The 16,902-nt window shown below is 37.1% G+C and overlaps 1 protein-coding gene across 1 annotated transcript in view; it reads right to left on the bottom strand.

The window, feature by feature from the left end:
• Gabra3 (gamma-aminobutyric acid type A receptor subunit alpha3) overlaps positions 1 to 16,902 on the bottom strand; it is a 292,811-nt gene that overhangs the window by 84,744 nt on the left and 191,165 nt on the right. Inside the window, exon 4 of the mRNA XM_048457686.3 lies at positions 3,634 to 3,701. Coding sequence (XP_048313643.1) covers positions 3,634 to 3,701 — 68 coding nt within the window. The remainder of the gene's footprint in view (positions 1 to 3,633; positions 3,702 to 16,902) is intronic.

The raw sequence follows: 16,902 nt of genomic DNA, 5'->3' as shown, positions 1-16,902 counted from the left end.
CATAACAATTCCTCAGCCTCCACAATATACATTGCAATTCAAAAGATGTTAACAATAATAATTGGGGAACAAGAGGCTACCAATTTAGGAGGAGTGCATGGAAGGCATTGGAAGGGATTGGGAGGGGTGAGGGAAAAAATAAAAGGGAACAGTGATGAAACTATATTTTATTAAAATGTATAAAAATTAGGAAAGAAAACAATACACAAACCACCACCAATAACAACTTTAAACAAAAGATCTTGCAATAGCATAGGGAGTTTTTCCATATGCAAAGACATAGCTTTCATTATTAAGGAATGGACATCGCAGTCTGAAAGTACATTTTCACTAAACCTTTTTTAACCATCCTGTCTGTTATTGCCACTTCTCTACCACCTTTCTTTATATATAATCAAGAAAATGGCCTAAACACTCCTAAAAGTAGAGAGTTACAGAAAGGCACAGGGCCTCAATTCACTCAAATTGCGACAAGGTCTCTTGTTGACTAATAGTGTTGATATTATTATTGAAGAGATGTGCATTATTTCACTCCATTTATTGCAGAATTATCATGACCTGTTCAATCATGGTGTCTATAAAATCCCTATTATATCCACTTTCCAACTCATTTATTGTACTCCAAATTAAATTTCATTGACTTTTTTATGTACTCTATTGTCAGGCATGCTTTTGTTGCAACTCATCACCAAAGTCAGACTGTTTGGGATCAACTGTTGCACACTCCCAAGAACATTGAGAGGAAACCTTTCAAAAGCAAGAGCAATGTGTTTCTCACTCAGATGAACTACAATCTTAAGAAGGAATGGGAGTACTGCTCAAAGAACATGGAATGCATTTGACCCAGTATTTCCTCCTAACCAGGAAAGATTCACTCATTCTATTGCTTTAACTTAATCCTATGGAAGAAATGTAAACAAACAAGTAAAATAATCAAACTTTGAAAAGAGAAAGAGACAACATTTAGATTCTCAGAGCTGTCTCCAGAACCCCTGCATACACACTGGTGGGAAAGCCAGGTGAAGAGACTATGTGTATGATTCATTGGTATCTCTGAGTTTGAGTACCTGTTTGCATGTCTCATGTATTTCACTATTTTTAAAATAGAGCTTTAGCTATGCACATTCTATATGTGTTTGGTGTTATTGTGTACATTTTTCTGAATGTATTTATGGGTGATGATGAATGAGTGGCACTGAGAAAAATGTGGAGTGTGTATGTTTGTGTGTGTGTGTGTGTGTGAGTGTGAGTGTGCGTGGCATGTTAAGAAAAGAATGTGTTACATTTTCATTTTAATGTTAAATTTTCTTGAGACTGAGAGATAGAAAGTTTAGTAAAGTGAGTGTTTGCAGATAGCAGGTGACGGGAGACAGGCAAGGCTCCAAGACCACAGACTTCAGAATGCCTTTTGCTTCTCCTGTTCCTTTCCATGTTTGCTACTGCCATCTTTCTCTGGTATCTGGCGTGGTGTGAATGGGTGTGGGGAGACCCCACTGTCTGTACTATAGTGTGTTTATGTCATAGAAATATCCCATTCTACTGGGCAGTTTTACCTGTGGATTATTATGAAGATGATTTCCTCCTAAGGTGTACTGTTTAACTGAAGTAATGATTTTGTACAATAATAGTATTAGTTTAAATAAGATTTTGATGATTGAAGTTTTTTTAACAAATATAGTAAGAGATTATGAAAGATGTTAGTTTAGTGGGGAAACTAACATAGGTAAAGATAGGATACGATGTTGCCCCTGCCTCTGATAAAGCAGAGGCTGCAGAGGATAAAAAATAAAACAAGGAAGTGTCACACAGCTAGAACACAGGAGTTTCTATTGAGGATCTACAATAGAATGGGGGATGTGTTCACGGGTTTTGGATAGCATCATAGATGAAACGGAGCCTTAAAATAACTTCAATTTAAATTAAATGTTTTGATAATAGCTTTAATATGAAAACCCCTTGAAAACAATCGAAAGTTCACAAGACACATAGCTGAATTATTAGGTTAGGGCCAAAAATATAAAGCAGTCCAATTGTTAGTAGATTACATACTTTCCTTGTTAGCATTGATCAGTGATCAAAAATGATGATTAATTTCTTGTACCTATTTCTGCCCTCAATCTTCTGATATAAAAAATTATTCATGAGTGGGTATGCACCCTAAAGATTTAAAGTAGAGCTGATTGTTTTTCATGTATAAAAGTCTAGGTTTAAGAATCCTTTAAGATTCCCTTTCAGGAAAAATAATAAAGTGATTGATTCTTTCTTTGTAAATGCAGTATGCAGCTTGCCAGCAAAAGAAATGACTGAGAAAAATACCTTGATTATTCACATTCTGTTAATCTATAACAAGTTACTTAGATGTAAATGTATGTGTGTCCTTGGGATCACTTTGTTTTAAACATGTAAGGAAGATGAAAAACATGTTTTTTTACTTGGATTTATTATAATCATTGACTTGAAAAATAGATGTAACCATATTGTAATTTTTATATTACCTGAAAGATTTTGCTGGGATATATAAGCTATAAGGGAAAGAATGAAGATAGAGTTAGAGGGAAAAAATCAAGAATGAGAGAAGGAAATTACCAGGAAAATAAGTAATGTAGAATACAGAAGAAGAATTAAAATGAAAGCCATCAAGAGAGTGTGTGAGTGCTTTTTACCTTATACCCTCAGATAAAAAAATCATAGTATGCTGACTCTGTGGATTTCTCTTTGAACCCTCCGTTGCAGGAGGTTGGACCACCCCCCCCAAGCAGCAAAACAAAAGATATCAAAAGAGTGCATAAAGAACATTGATTTAAACATATTTTACAAAATATTAAGATTTTCATTCCTTGTCTGTTGTAGTAGTGCTTAACTGTCATTCAACATCCATGAAGCAGAAAAATGAGAATTATCATGAGTTCAAGGTCAGCCTGATCTACATATTGAGTTCTGGTCCAGCCAGAGATATAGAGAAGTATGCAGTCTCAAAAATTAACTCAAAAATTTATTCTCACTATAAAACAATGGCTTCTTTTTTCTCTCTATAAAAAATAACCCAATATCTGATATCTAAGTGTTCATTAGAGGAGGAGAGGCAATCTTTGCACGTAGCTCCTCAGTACCACTGATATGCAACCTCTGCCCTATTGCTAGCACTTGTATCTCCTCGACCTTCCCACATCTATAAAAGGATCAGCATTTAAAATGATTTAGATACAAGCACTGAAATATTTGGTCCATCCATGACGTCAGTTAATGGAGACCAATCACAAGGAATAACCTTCTAGGAAAGCATTACTGGGTATTTGACCAACAGTAGTAATTACTATACTGCTCTCTTCAAATGATCTATTTGAACAAATAGGTAAAGTGCAAGAAAAGTGTGCAGGGGCAGGTAACTGCAGATGCAGAACTAAGTCAAATTTTAAAGATGTGGAATAGAAGAGACAGGTGTGACTATGCACAGTTTATGGAAACAGGTGAAGGGAGCACAGAAAAGGTAAACGTGTCCAAAAATATGATAGCAAGGATTTCATGAGAAAAGATATCTCCTTAAAACACAAATCAGTGTTCTACTATGGAAAATGACTATTTTTCACTTGTTGAACTATTTTTCTCTTTTCCTTTTTCAGGAACTATACTTACCATGTCAGTGTCTGACACAGGGCCAAAACTGGTCACATAGATGTCTGTCTTCACTTCAGTCACTGCATCTGAGTGAAATAAAGTAGGAAACAAAAAGTGTCATGAACCAGTGCTTCCTTAGGTCAGAAAGTGCATTGCAGATGTACTCTTAACTGTACCCAGCTTGGTATTTCTGAGAAGGAACATCTAACATGTCACAAACCCTACCCTCAGAAATAAAATCCTACTTCTCACATATGCTCTTCCTTCAAAGAATACAAGTACCCTTTTAGATAACACTGAAAATGACAGTGGAATTCCAAACATCAAAACATAGAGGAAGCTGTTAAAGACCACTGGAATGTATACCTTCTGACCTCTAACAAAGGCTTACCCTTACCCATGGTAGCTTAAACTAGCAAAACCTAATGCTCTTCTATAGGATGGTTGGATCCCCACTTCCCTAAAAACTGCAGCATGGAGGGTCATAGTAAATGGTCCCAGAAATAGTAAGTTGTTGGAGCAAATAATATTCAATATTAGACCCTCTATGCCATGATGAGCATGGAGACAAATACATATTGGTGTGCTGCTGCCACTAGACAGATGAACAGTCTAAGATGTTGAACCCAAGGAGGACAACTGACCAGTCATCAAAGTCTATCCACAATGTTAATAACAGAGAAACTTTTGTTTGGAGCTAACTGATGTCACATTATATATATATATCAATTTTCCCTGATTATAATATCTGGTTCCTTGTCTGCATTCCCAACTAAATCCAGACCTTCTAGTGGGCACCAATTGCAGTGATATTTTGTTTGTATTGAAAGAAGTAAAGCTTGCCTGGAGATCAGGATGCAGAGTCAAATCACTAGTTAACTACAGAGGTGAGGCAATGGTGGCATACACCTTTAATCCTAGCACTGGAGAGACAGAGGTAGATGGAGCTCTGTGAGTTCAAGGTTACCCTGGGCTACACAAGATAGAATCTGGCTAAAGGAGAAACAGAGCTCACATAAAGGTGATCCCAGCACTTGGGACCCTATACTTTTAATCCCAGCACTAGGGAAGTGGAGACAGGAGTGATATGACTGGGTAGAGACAGGAATATAAAACAGCAGGAGACAAAAGCACAGATGCAGTCTGACATTTCATAGAAACAGGATCTGTCTTGTTCGGTCTGAGCATTGGTAAAGGTAAGAACTTTCTAGTGACTGACTCTTTTGCTTCTTTGATCTTTCAGCTTTCACCCCTGATAGCCCACTCCAGGTTATTGCTAAGACCAATTAGAATTCAAGGTACAATCACCCATATGTCATTTTTTAATTTATAATATAATTATTTTCTTTTTTCTTCTTTTTTTTTTTTTGTTTGAAGCACATATTCTATGTATAGACCTGGCTGTCCTGGAACTTTCTCTGCAGACCAGGCTGGCCTCAATTCACAGAGATCCGCCAGCCTCTACCTCCTGAGCGCTATAAGATTAAAGGAGTACGCCACTACCACCACATTATTTGTTTTGGGGTATTTTTTTATTTTTATTTTTGAGACAGAGTTTCTCTGTGCAGTTCTAGCTATTCTGTAACTACCTCTGTAAACAATGTTAGCCTCAAACACAGAGATTCACCTGCCTCTGCCTCTCAAGTGCTGAGATTAATGTGATAGCATGTCTGGCTGACTACAATTCCTATCTTATCCCTGTATTCTCATTATATAGAAGAGGGGACTATTACTGAATATTTTTTATATTAATAGATAAATCTCATCACATATTTGACAAGTTAGTAATAATACAATTGTCAATGCTGCCACAGAAAAGTATCGTGGACCAGGTAATTTATACAGTTCAAGTATATGACTCATTATTCTGAAGGCGAAGAAGTCCAACATCAAAGTTCCAGTATATTTATTAGATGTCTGGTGAGAATCTATACTACATAGATAATTCCTTTTGTATACTTTCATAATAGAAGGAACTAGAGAGCTGGTTGGAAATACTTTAATAGAATCACTATTCCAATTGAAAGTTTACTTAATCAACTCCAAATTCTCTACATCCTGCTGTTGTCCCATTGGTGATTAAATGTCAACACACAAATTTTAGAGACACACGAACATTCAAAGCACAACAAATGACCAAAAAGTGATGTTTCAACCTTACTGAATTTCTCTTCTATCTCTGTCAGTTCTGCTCATGTTACTGAAGCCCAATCGGACAATTGATGTGGGAGTCCCCTCTGCATACTGTGATTACCATTAATGAATAAAGAAACTGCTTTGGAGCTATAGCATGGTACAACAGAGGTAGACGGGGAAAACTAAAGTGAATGTTGGGAGGAAGAAGGTGGAGTCAGAGAGATGCCATGTAGCCCTGCTGAAGACAGATGCCAGAACTTTACCTGGCAAGCCACTGCCATGTGGGAATACATAGATTAATGTAAATGGGTTAAATTAAGATGTAAGAGTTAGTCAATAAGAAGCTAGAGCTAATGGGCCAAGCAGTGATTTAATTAATACAGTTTCTGTGTGATTATTTCAGGGCTAAGTGGCCAGGACCAACAAGAGGACCCCTCCTTCAACAGACAATCCATACCAGCTTGTCTCAAACACAGAAAACAAACCAGTATAACCTACTGCAGCTCAGTCAAACCCATTCAATCTACTAAAATCCTCTTAATTGAAGTAACTAAAGTCCAAGGTACCTGACACTGTAGAGGAAACAAGGGCCTTGTACTCACAAAAAAAGAGCTAAGAGAATCAGGAAAGCTAATCACACAGGGGTGTCTCTTTAGTGGAGGAGACAAACTCAAATACCTGCATTCTGTCCAAAAAGCTGAGAATGGAGATTGTTAATGACTTCTTTTCCTATCTGAAGGAATAGACCTCACCAAAATTCCCCAGAATGGTTGTTCAGGACTCTTCCTTCCCTAGACCATTAGTCATCATTAGGGAGGTTGTCACAAGTACTTTATGGCCTGCTGACCTCTATGCTATCAGTTAGAGACAACACTAGTTTCTCAGACTCTTAGATACAGAACCCAGCCTGGTGATCACATGTTCTATCGTGAATTCTAATTTGTCTTAATAATAAAAACTGAGGGCCAGATATTAAGGCGTGGAAGTTGAAGGATCAAAGAAACAGAGCAGTCAGCCACTAGTTCTTACCTTTATGAAACCCTCAAACCAAATGGGGTATCCTGTCAGTACAGCTTCTCAGACTGAATGTCATGAGCTCCTGTCTCCTCCTGTCTTATATTCCTTTCTCCTCCACCCAGGCATATCCCTTCATGTCTCAACCTTCCTAGTGCTGGGATTAAAGGCATGTGTCTCCCAAGTACTGGGATTAAATGTGTGAGCCACTACCAATCTGGCTCTGTTCCTCTTTTAGACAGGCTCAATCTCGTGTAGCCCAGGGAGGCAATGAACTCACAGAGATCCATCTGCCTCTGTCTTCCGCGTTCTGAGATTAAAGGTGTGTATCAACACTGTCTGGTCTATAGTGGCTTAGCTCTGCACTCTGATCTTCAGGCATTTTTTATTAAATCACAAAGAAAACATCACATTCACTCTTTTTTCTCTAAAATAAAAAAGGTTATAACTAATATGAGAAAATATATACAATAAATATAATAACTATATATAATGTACAGGCAATAAATACATCAGCAATGCCTAGTTCACATTTGACAAATTCAGAGAAAATACTGCATATCTATCCTACCTTGGTGAGTCCAAAGACTGATATCTAATTCACTTTCTATCCTAACTTGAATTATACATCCAAAATTATCTTTTGATGTCTCTCAACCTTATACACTTTATAACTCTTTAGTGAGTTTCTTTTCTGAGTCTGGTCAACAAGGAAAACTTCCTCAGAGCCTAGAAAAGGAAATATTAACTGAGTAAGCAGGAAGTGCAAGCAAGCAACTTCCAAAAAAATGTGAGAACTGACAGAAACATCTGGCTGTCTGGACAGTCATCCAGTGTCCATCTATAATGTTGGGGCATCCATCTTTGACCTATAAGCCTAGAATATTTGACAGAATTTTCTATGAAGCAGAGTTTTTGAAGGCCTGTCCCTGCTTATCTTAGCTAGGTTCATAGTCACTCTCTTTTGTGTCCTGTGTGTCCAATTAGGACAGCATACTGTCAGTAGTCAAGACAAGAGCGATTTCTTGCCCAGTGGCTTACTTTTGCCACAAAAAATAAACCTCATGTGGAGTTTCTTTGATGCCCATCATCTTCTCTGAAGTAGATTGGTGCTGCCAGGAGCAGACATGTCTCACTGTCATAAAAAAAAGAACCTTTATTATTAAAATATCTTAAATATCATATTCTGTAGATCTCTTAAATGTATGAAAAAGGCCTTTCTATCTAAAGTGTCTGTCTGACCTTGAAAACAAACCTAATATGATTACAAATTTAATTGTAATTGTTGACTAATTACTAATCTGCATTTTATTACTATCCTAAACAGTTGGTAATAATAACTTTCAAGAAGTAGAAATTTGCATTACCTTGTTAAATGAGCTATATAGGTACAATAACTTGAAGAAGATTAAAAATATATGTGCACTATGCTTTAATAAAATTAATCTGAAATTTGAATTAATATACAAAATTTGAATACAATATACAAAAATTCAATACAATGTAAAATATTTGAAACTAATAGTTGCTTTTTAAAAGTAGATTCAATAATCTACCTTTCTATCTTACCATGTCTATATCCTTCCTTTTTTCTTTTCAGAGTGGATTCAATAATCTACCCTTTTATCCTATCATAATCTGTATTTCTCTTTTTTATTTTGAAAACAAGAACTTTGAATATATTTCCTTCATTTCACCTTTTTTCCTGACCATTACCAATTACAACTATTACCATTGTAATCAATCCTGCTAAATAATGACAAATATCCAGAACCCATTTGAATGTCCAAAAACCACCCACCCCCACCACTTGGAAATATGGGCATCATGTTCTTAAATTTACTTACTGCTGCCTGAGGGCTGCGAGACCTTTAGGAGATGTTTTAAAAAAATTGGGGTTCATTGTCAACTCCTAGGAGAGATAGCTGTATCATTTGTTGTCCAGCCTCTGTGTAATAGGAAAGTTCAGGGCTTATCTCAAGTCCTGGCTAGAATAGTCTGTGAGGCTGAACCATCTCAGCTAGCTACCTCAAAATTGTTCTGAGCAGTTTGTAATCCAAAGCTAATCATTAGGACATATTTTTCAGCTTAGTGGTGTTAGTTATCATAGTCCTGGAGGAATCATCATTGTGGGATCCCATCACCTTTTTGGAAACTTCCGAGATCACATGAGGTCAGATTATTCCTTTTCTTGGTAATTTTTTGGGAGGTAGCTCTCCCTTCTTCTTTGGATACTTATTTGTCCAAAGGTCTTAAATTCCTTTAGATGGTTGTTTTAGTTAACAAAAAGACAAAAACAAGACATTGCCCCAATCCTAATTTGGGGGAGTTTTCAAATCTAATCTTATCAGTTTTGATTTATGGTTTCTACTGAAAATTTTATTCTCTCTTATATAGTTGTTCTATCATCCTGAGTAGTATGGTTTCTTACAATAGGCATTCTGGGAAGGATTATCCTCTATAGTGACAGGAAATGACTTAACCAAATTTGCATGGGGGCCCGTGAGAGACCCATCAGAGCATTTCCTGATGGTCAAAAGTTACCTTTACTATGCCTTGTTGATCTAGATTAATTAGTCCAATGCTTGCCTTTGCCACACATTCTGCATAATCCAGAAGGGAGGGTGTTCTGTTTGGGTTATGCTTAGAAAAAAACATTGTTTCTAGGAATGCCCTGCTTACATCCCTTTTTAAGTGATTTTGTTATCACAACTGAAACATTTGACATTTCAATTTTTCTTCAAATTTCTGGAAATCACCTTTCCTATCCAAGCATCACCATGGTTATGAGATTTAATACTGATTGTCTCTCAGATACATTCCTCCAAGGGTGCTGATCTTGCCTATAAAGGCCTAATTACCATTTTACTTTGTAAATTAACATTTTCAAAAGCCAGAGATCCAATTATTATTTGTCTAGCTTCTGAATTTGGTATCATTCTATTTACTGCTGAAGTCAATCTTTGTAAGAAACCAGTGAAGGTTTCTTTTGTGCCGTGTATGATTTTAGTAAATAACTTAATTTTCTTTTCTTCTTCTTCAATTCTGGCCCAACCATTAAAAGCTGCTGCATGACAATAAGGATAGGGTGTTGTAATAAAATAGAGATTGCCTTTCTATATTAGCATAATCTCCTTCTCCAAGAAGTTTATCTTGAGAGATTTCCATACCTCTAGCCCTACTTCATTGTTCAATGGTCTTAAACTCATTTTTTCTACAAGGTCCTCCTTTGTAATTGTAGACCAGGTTCTAAGACTTCTATAACTAAGTCTTGAGGGATAATTCCATTATAAGTTGATCACAAGTTTAAAACCTGCTTTACAAAAGGAGAACATATGTCATCTAAGACCATCACTTACTTGAATCTCCTTAAATCTAACATTTCCACAGGATTCCAGTGAGCACTTAAACAGCTTTGGGGATATCTGTCATTTGGCAGTTCCTGTAAGATGACTAGATATATTAAAGTTGGTTGTTTGGAAACCTAAGGCTGTTCTTCTCTAACCTTATAATGTAATGCCGAAACTGGTTCTCCTTTAAATTCCTCTTGCTGGATTTGAATATCTCTATGATCTGTTTTATTAAGTTTTTCTAAGGCCGGTATCTTGGCACTCATATCAACCAACTTTTATAGAGATAAACCAAGAATTATCTAGATGATAATTAACATTATGTCAATCCCAGTTAAGCTGATTATCCCTTCATTTAATTGATTCAATTGTTCCAATTTTAAATCATAAATTGCATAATCATACAGAAACCTGACTCTCTCCTTTGTAATAGTGTTCCTATTTTTTAACGTGGGAAAAACTCTCTCTTTTAGCTAATTTCTCTCTTGAAGAATTCCCAGTTGTCTCACCAAATCTGAGGCCAATGTTGATTCAGATGACGATGAAGTGTGAGACTGACTGCAGCTGCCTAGAACAGGAGAAGCCCAAGCAGGTTTCAAGGCAGACACCTGGTTTGGCAGCAGCCAGAGGAGGTTCAGGGAAGGCCCACAACCCACCAGGAGCAAAAAAGTGAAAGAGACAGCCATCTGTTCTGAGGAACAGGCAAAAGCAGCCAACTCCTGCAGTGTTTGGAAGCCAAATGCCAATGGAGTTTGCTGCAGAGAGGCTGTAACAAAAAATTCCAAACTCACACACTTGTTTTCCCAAAGAGAGGCTTGGGGGAAAACTAGAGAGAAACCTAGCCAGTGAGGTAATGACTCCAGCTGTGTGCAGCTCTGTCCAGCCTATGCTGGTAGCAGCAAAGTCACAGGCAAGTGGCTATTTTACGAATTCATGCTCGAAATGTTGGATGCCAGATATAGCACAAATTCTAAGTGGTCTTAATGACAAAAATTCAGTCAAATATTAGGGAATGAAAGCTGAAGGATCAGAGACAACTCCTTAGACTCAATGTCATGAATTCCTGTTTCCTCCCACCTTATATTCCTCACTCCACCCAGCCATATCCCTTCCTGTCATCAACTCCCTAGTACTAGGATTAAAGGCATGTGACTCCCAAATACTGGAATTAAAAGTGTGAGCCACCACTTCAAGGTGCTGTTTCTCTTTTAGACCAGATCAATCTTGTGTAGCCCAGAGTGGCCTTGAATTCATAGAGATCTGTCTACCTTTGCCTCCCAAGTGCTGGGGTTAAAGTTGCATGCTACCACTGCCTAGGCTCCATGAGTAACTAGTGGCTTAGTTCACACTCTGATTTTCAGGCCAGCTTTATTTGTTAGATCACAAACAAAATATCACCATAACATGCTTTATTGTGCACCTTGAATAGGTTTGAGTTTTGCTTGGAAACATTTTTCCCAAATTGTACTGACAATGACCTACTGGGCATTAGACTCCTCAGAATTTCATTCTTATCTCTTTGTGTGGTTCCCTTCTATGCCTAACACCTGCAGGGACCACCTTGTGAAACCAGTTGATATACTACAATACAAATAACATTAAAAAAACCTACACAAGATTTGACATATGTAATTGGTTCATTTTTTCAGTCTTTGTTAGTATGTCTTCATTTCCCATATGTAACTATGAAATGCACTCTTATATCTATACCATATTCATTCTACTCATACAGTCATGAATTATGACCCAAATATAATTTATATTTTCATTTCTTACTGGTAAGTTGATTTCTCACTTTCCCAAGCCATCTCTAAGGTTTAATATAGTAAAACTCTCTGCAATGGTGTGTTCCATGTACTCAAGGCCACTGCACTCATCTAAAATCATTCTATTTTCAGAAGAGTCCATAAATTATCATTTAATAATAATCAGACTACTATCAATTGACCAACAGACACAATTAACTTCCAATCTTAATCAACAAACATGACTCTGAGACTAGAGCTCTGTTTTGAACAGTTGGGCTTTCATTTTGAGCACAGTCTTCTCTTAAATCTATTTCTATACCAATGATATGATTCCTGAAAGTGCGACTTGAGAAATTAATTGGCTGATGAACCAAATAAATATACATTCAGGATATGGCACAGTAATCTCTAATTTCCTTAGATCTAACTATGTTAAACCAAATAGATCAATTAACAAAATACAGTGCAGTTTCATTTGAATCCAACATTGGGCAGGCCATTTACAGAAACTGAAAAATATCTTTGTAAGAATATAACTGTGAAACTGTAAGAGTCATGCAGAGTTCCAACAGAGGAACGATCTTATATAAAAAGGAAATAGGAGAAGTTCTATCCAGAGAGGTGAGTGGGTGCTTGCCTGGGCTCTCTGTCCCAGAAGAGAGCACAACCCCTCCCCCCTCAGCTTCTGCAGGGTCTTCTGTGTCCCACGGGACCCATCGCTGCCCCCACTGCTGCCGCCCTTTTGTCTCCTGGGTCCTGGAAGCACCAGCTAACCCTGCTGCAGTGCTGAGAAGTTCAATCCAGAGAGTGCTGAGGAGTTCTATCCAGAGAGTGCTGAGGAGTTTCATCCAGAGAGGAGGAGATGGGCAGGCACCAATGCAAGAATTCCTCCAACAACCTGAAAGGCAACATGACATCTCCAGAAACAGGGATCACGAAACTAGAAGAATTGAACACCCTACTCCAGAAGAAATAGAAGAAATTGACTCTAAGCGGATCTTTATGAAAATAATAGAGGAACTTAAACAGGAGGTGAAAATCTGCTATAAAGAATTGGAAGATAAGTATAACAAAAAGACTGAGGAAATGAGTAAAGAAATGGAAGAGAAATATACGAAAACATTTGAAGAAATGAGTAAATCTGTAAATGAAATTCTGGGAAACCAAGAAAAAACAATCAAACAGGTAATGGAAACAGTTCAATATTTGAAAACTGAAATGGAGTCAATGAAGAAATCACAAGCCGAGGGATGGCTGGCTATGGAAAATCTAGGTAAACGAATAGAGACTTCAGAAACAAGCATAACCAACAGAATACAGGAGATAGAAGAAAGAATCTCAGACTCTGAGGACAAAATAGAGAAATTAAACGCTCTGACCAAAGAAAACAGCAAATCCAACAAATTCTCATCAAAAAACATTCAGGAAATGTGGGACACAATAAAAAAAAACCAAATTTAAGAATAATAGGGGTAGAAGAAGGAGAAGAATTGCAGATCAAGGGTCCAGAAAATATATTCAACAAAATTATAGAAGAAAACTTCCCCAACCTAAAGAACAATATCCCTATGAAGGTTCAAGAAGCATACAGAAAACCGAATAGGCTGGATCAAAAAAAAAAACATCCCCTCGCCATATAATAATCAAAACACAAAACATTCAGATTAAAGAGAGAATACTAAGAGCTGCAAAGGAAAAAGATCAAGTAACTTATAAAGGTAAACCTATCAGACTTACACCAGACTTCTCTATGGAAACCATGAAAGCCAGAAGGTCCTGGATAGAGGTACTGTAGAAACTAAGAGACCATGGATGCAAGCCCAGACTACTTTACCATGCCAAGCTATTGTTCACTATCAACAGAGAAAACAAAATATTCCAGGATAAAAACAAATTTAAACAATACGTCGCTACAAATCCAGCCTTACAGAAAGTATTAGAAGGCAAATCACAACCCAAGGAATCCAACATTCCTAACACTGCCTACAATAACCCAGGCATCTAGCGACCCTTCACAAGCACAACTCAAAGAAGGGAAAAACATACACTCCACTACCACAAAAAAAAAATAACTGGAGTTAACAACCACTGGTCATTAATATCACTTAATATCAATGGACTCAATTCACCTATAAAAAGGCACAGACTTAGAGTTTGGATACGAAAACAGGATCCAACATTCTGCTGTTTACAAGAAACACACCTCAACCACAAAGACAGACATCTACTCAGAGTAAAGGGCTGGGAAAAGGTTTTCCAAGCAAACGGATCTAAGAAACAAGCGGGTGTGGCCATTCTAATATCTAACAAAATTGACTTCAAACTAAAATCTATTAGAAGAGATAGAGATGGACATTTCATACTCATAACAGGAACAATTCATCAGGAGGAAGCCTCAATCCTGAATATCTATGCCCCTAATATAAAGGCACCCACTTATGTAAAAGAAACACTTCTATAACTCAAGGCAGTCATCAAACCACACACACTAATAGTAGGAGACTTCAACACACCTCTCTCACCAATGTACAGATCAATCAGACAGAAACCCAACAGAGAAATAAGAGAATTATTGGAGGTATTGAATCAAATGGATTTAACAGATATCTATAGAACATTCCACGCAAATAGGAAAGAATATACCTTCTTCTCTGCTGCCCATTGAACCTTCTCAAAAATTGACCGCATACTTGATAACAAAGCAAACTTCCACAGATACAAAAAAATTAGTAACCACCTGTGTCTTGTCAGATCACCATGGATTAAAGTTAGAATTCAACAACAATGCTACACCAAGGAAGCCAACAAACTCATGGAAGTTGAACAGTCAACTATTAAATCACCCCTGGGTCAAGGAAGAAATAAAGAAATTAAAGACTTCCTTGAATTTAATGAAAATAAAGACACAACATACTCGAACCTATGGGACACTATGAAAGCAGTGCTAAGAGGAAAGTTCATAGCACTAAGTGCCCAATTAAAGAAAATTGAGAAAGCACACATTGGAGACTTAACAGCACACTTGAAAGCTCTAGAAAAAGAAGAAGCTGATTCACCCAGGAGGAGTAGAAGACTGGAAATAATCAAACTGAGGGCTGAAATCAACAAAATAGAAACACAGGAAACAATCCAAAGAATCAATGAAGCAAAAAGCTGGTTCTTGGAGAAAATCAACAAGATTGACAAAGCCCTATCCAAACTAATCAAACGGCAGAGAGAGAACATGCAAATTAATAAGATCAGAAATGAAAAGGGGGACATAACCACAGACACAGAGAAAATTCAGAGAATCATCAGATCTTACTACGAAAGCTTATATGCCACAAAGTTGGAAAATGTAAAAGAAATGGACATTTTTTTTAGATAAGTACCATATACCAAAGTTGAACCAAGAACAGGTGAACAATCTAAATAGACCTGTTAGTCGTGAAGAATTAGAAGCTGTTATCAAAAATCTCCCTACCAAAAAAAAGCCCAGGACCAGATGGTTTCAATGCAGAATTCTACCAGAACTTCCAGGAAGAGCTAATACCTATACTCCTTAATGTATTTCACAATATAGAAACAGAAGAGTCATTGCCAACCTCCTTTTATGAAGCTACAATTACCCTGATACCAAAACCACAAAAAGACACAACCAAGAAAGAGAATTACAGGCCAATCTCACTCATGAACATCGATGCGAAAATTCTCAATAAAATACTGGCAAATCGAATCCAAGAACACTTTAGAAAAATTATCCATTATGATCAAGTAGGCTTCATCCCAGAGATGCAGGGATGGTTCAACATACGCAAATCTATCAATGTAATCCATCATATAAATAAACCGAAAGAAAAAAACCATATGATTATTTCATTGGATGCTGAAAAAGCATTTGACAAAATTCAACACCCATTTATGATAAAGGTGTTGAAGAGGCTGGGGATACAAGGATCATACCTAAATATAATAAAAGCAATATACAGCAAGCCGACAGCTAACATCAAATTGAATGGAGAGAAATTCAAAGCCTTTCCACTAAAATCAGGAACACGACAAGGTTGTCCACTCTCTCCATACCTCTTCAGTATAGTGCTTGAAGATCTAGCAATAGCAATAGCACAACATAAGGAGATCAAGGGGATTCGAATTGGAAAGGATGAAATTAAACTTTTGTTATTTGCTGACGATATGATAGTGTACATAAGCGACCCCAAAAACTCTACCAAAGAACTCCTACAGCTGATAAACACCTTTAGTAATGTGGCAGGATACAAGATCAACTCCAAAAGATCGGTTGCCCTCCTATACACAAAGGATAAAGAAGCTGAGAAGGAAATCAGAGAAACATCGCCATTCATGATAGCCACAAGTAGCATAAAATATCTTGGGGTAACTCTAACCAAGGAAGTGAAAGACCTATTTGACAAGAACTTTAAGTCTTTGAAGAAAGAAATTGAGGAGAATACCAGAAAATGGAAAGACCTCCCCTGCTCTTGGATTGGGAGAATCAATATAGTAAAAATGGCAATTCTACCAAAAGCAATCTATAGATTCAATGCAATCCCCATCAAAATCCCATCAAACTTCTTCACAGACCTTGAGAGAACAATAATCAAGTTTATATGGCAAAAATAAAACCCAGGATAGCCAAAACAATCTTATACAATAAAGGAACTTCTGGAGGCATTACCATCCTTGACTTCAAACTCTTTTACAGAGATACAGTATTGAAAACAGCTTGGTATTGGCATAAGAACAGAGAAGTCGACCTATGGAATCGAAAAGAAGACCAGAATATTAACCCACAAACCTATGAACACCTAATTTTCAACAAGGGAGCTAAAGGTATACAATGGAAGAAGGAAAGCATCTTTAACAAATGGTGCTGGCATAACTGGATGTCAACCTGTAGAAGAATGAAAGTAGATCCATATCTATCACCATGCACAAAACTCAAATCCAAATGGATTAAAGACCTCAACATTAATCTGTCCACTTTTGTAGTGAGGAGTTGCGGGCAGGCCTGCTTTTCGCCTCACCCAGCTCCCGCACGG

Source organism: Myodes glareolus, chromosome X (genome assembly GCF_982192425.1).
Source record: "Myodes glareolus chromosome X, mMyoGla1.1, whole genome shotgun sequence".
Lineage (NCBI taxonomy): Eukaryota > Metazoa > Chordata > Mammalia > Rodentia > Cricetidae > Myodes > Myodes glareolus.
Note: the sequence above shows the minus strand (reverse complement) of the source record. Positions and strands in the feature narration are given on the sequence as shown.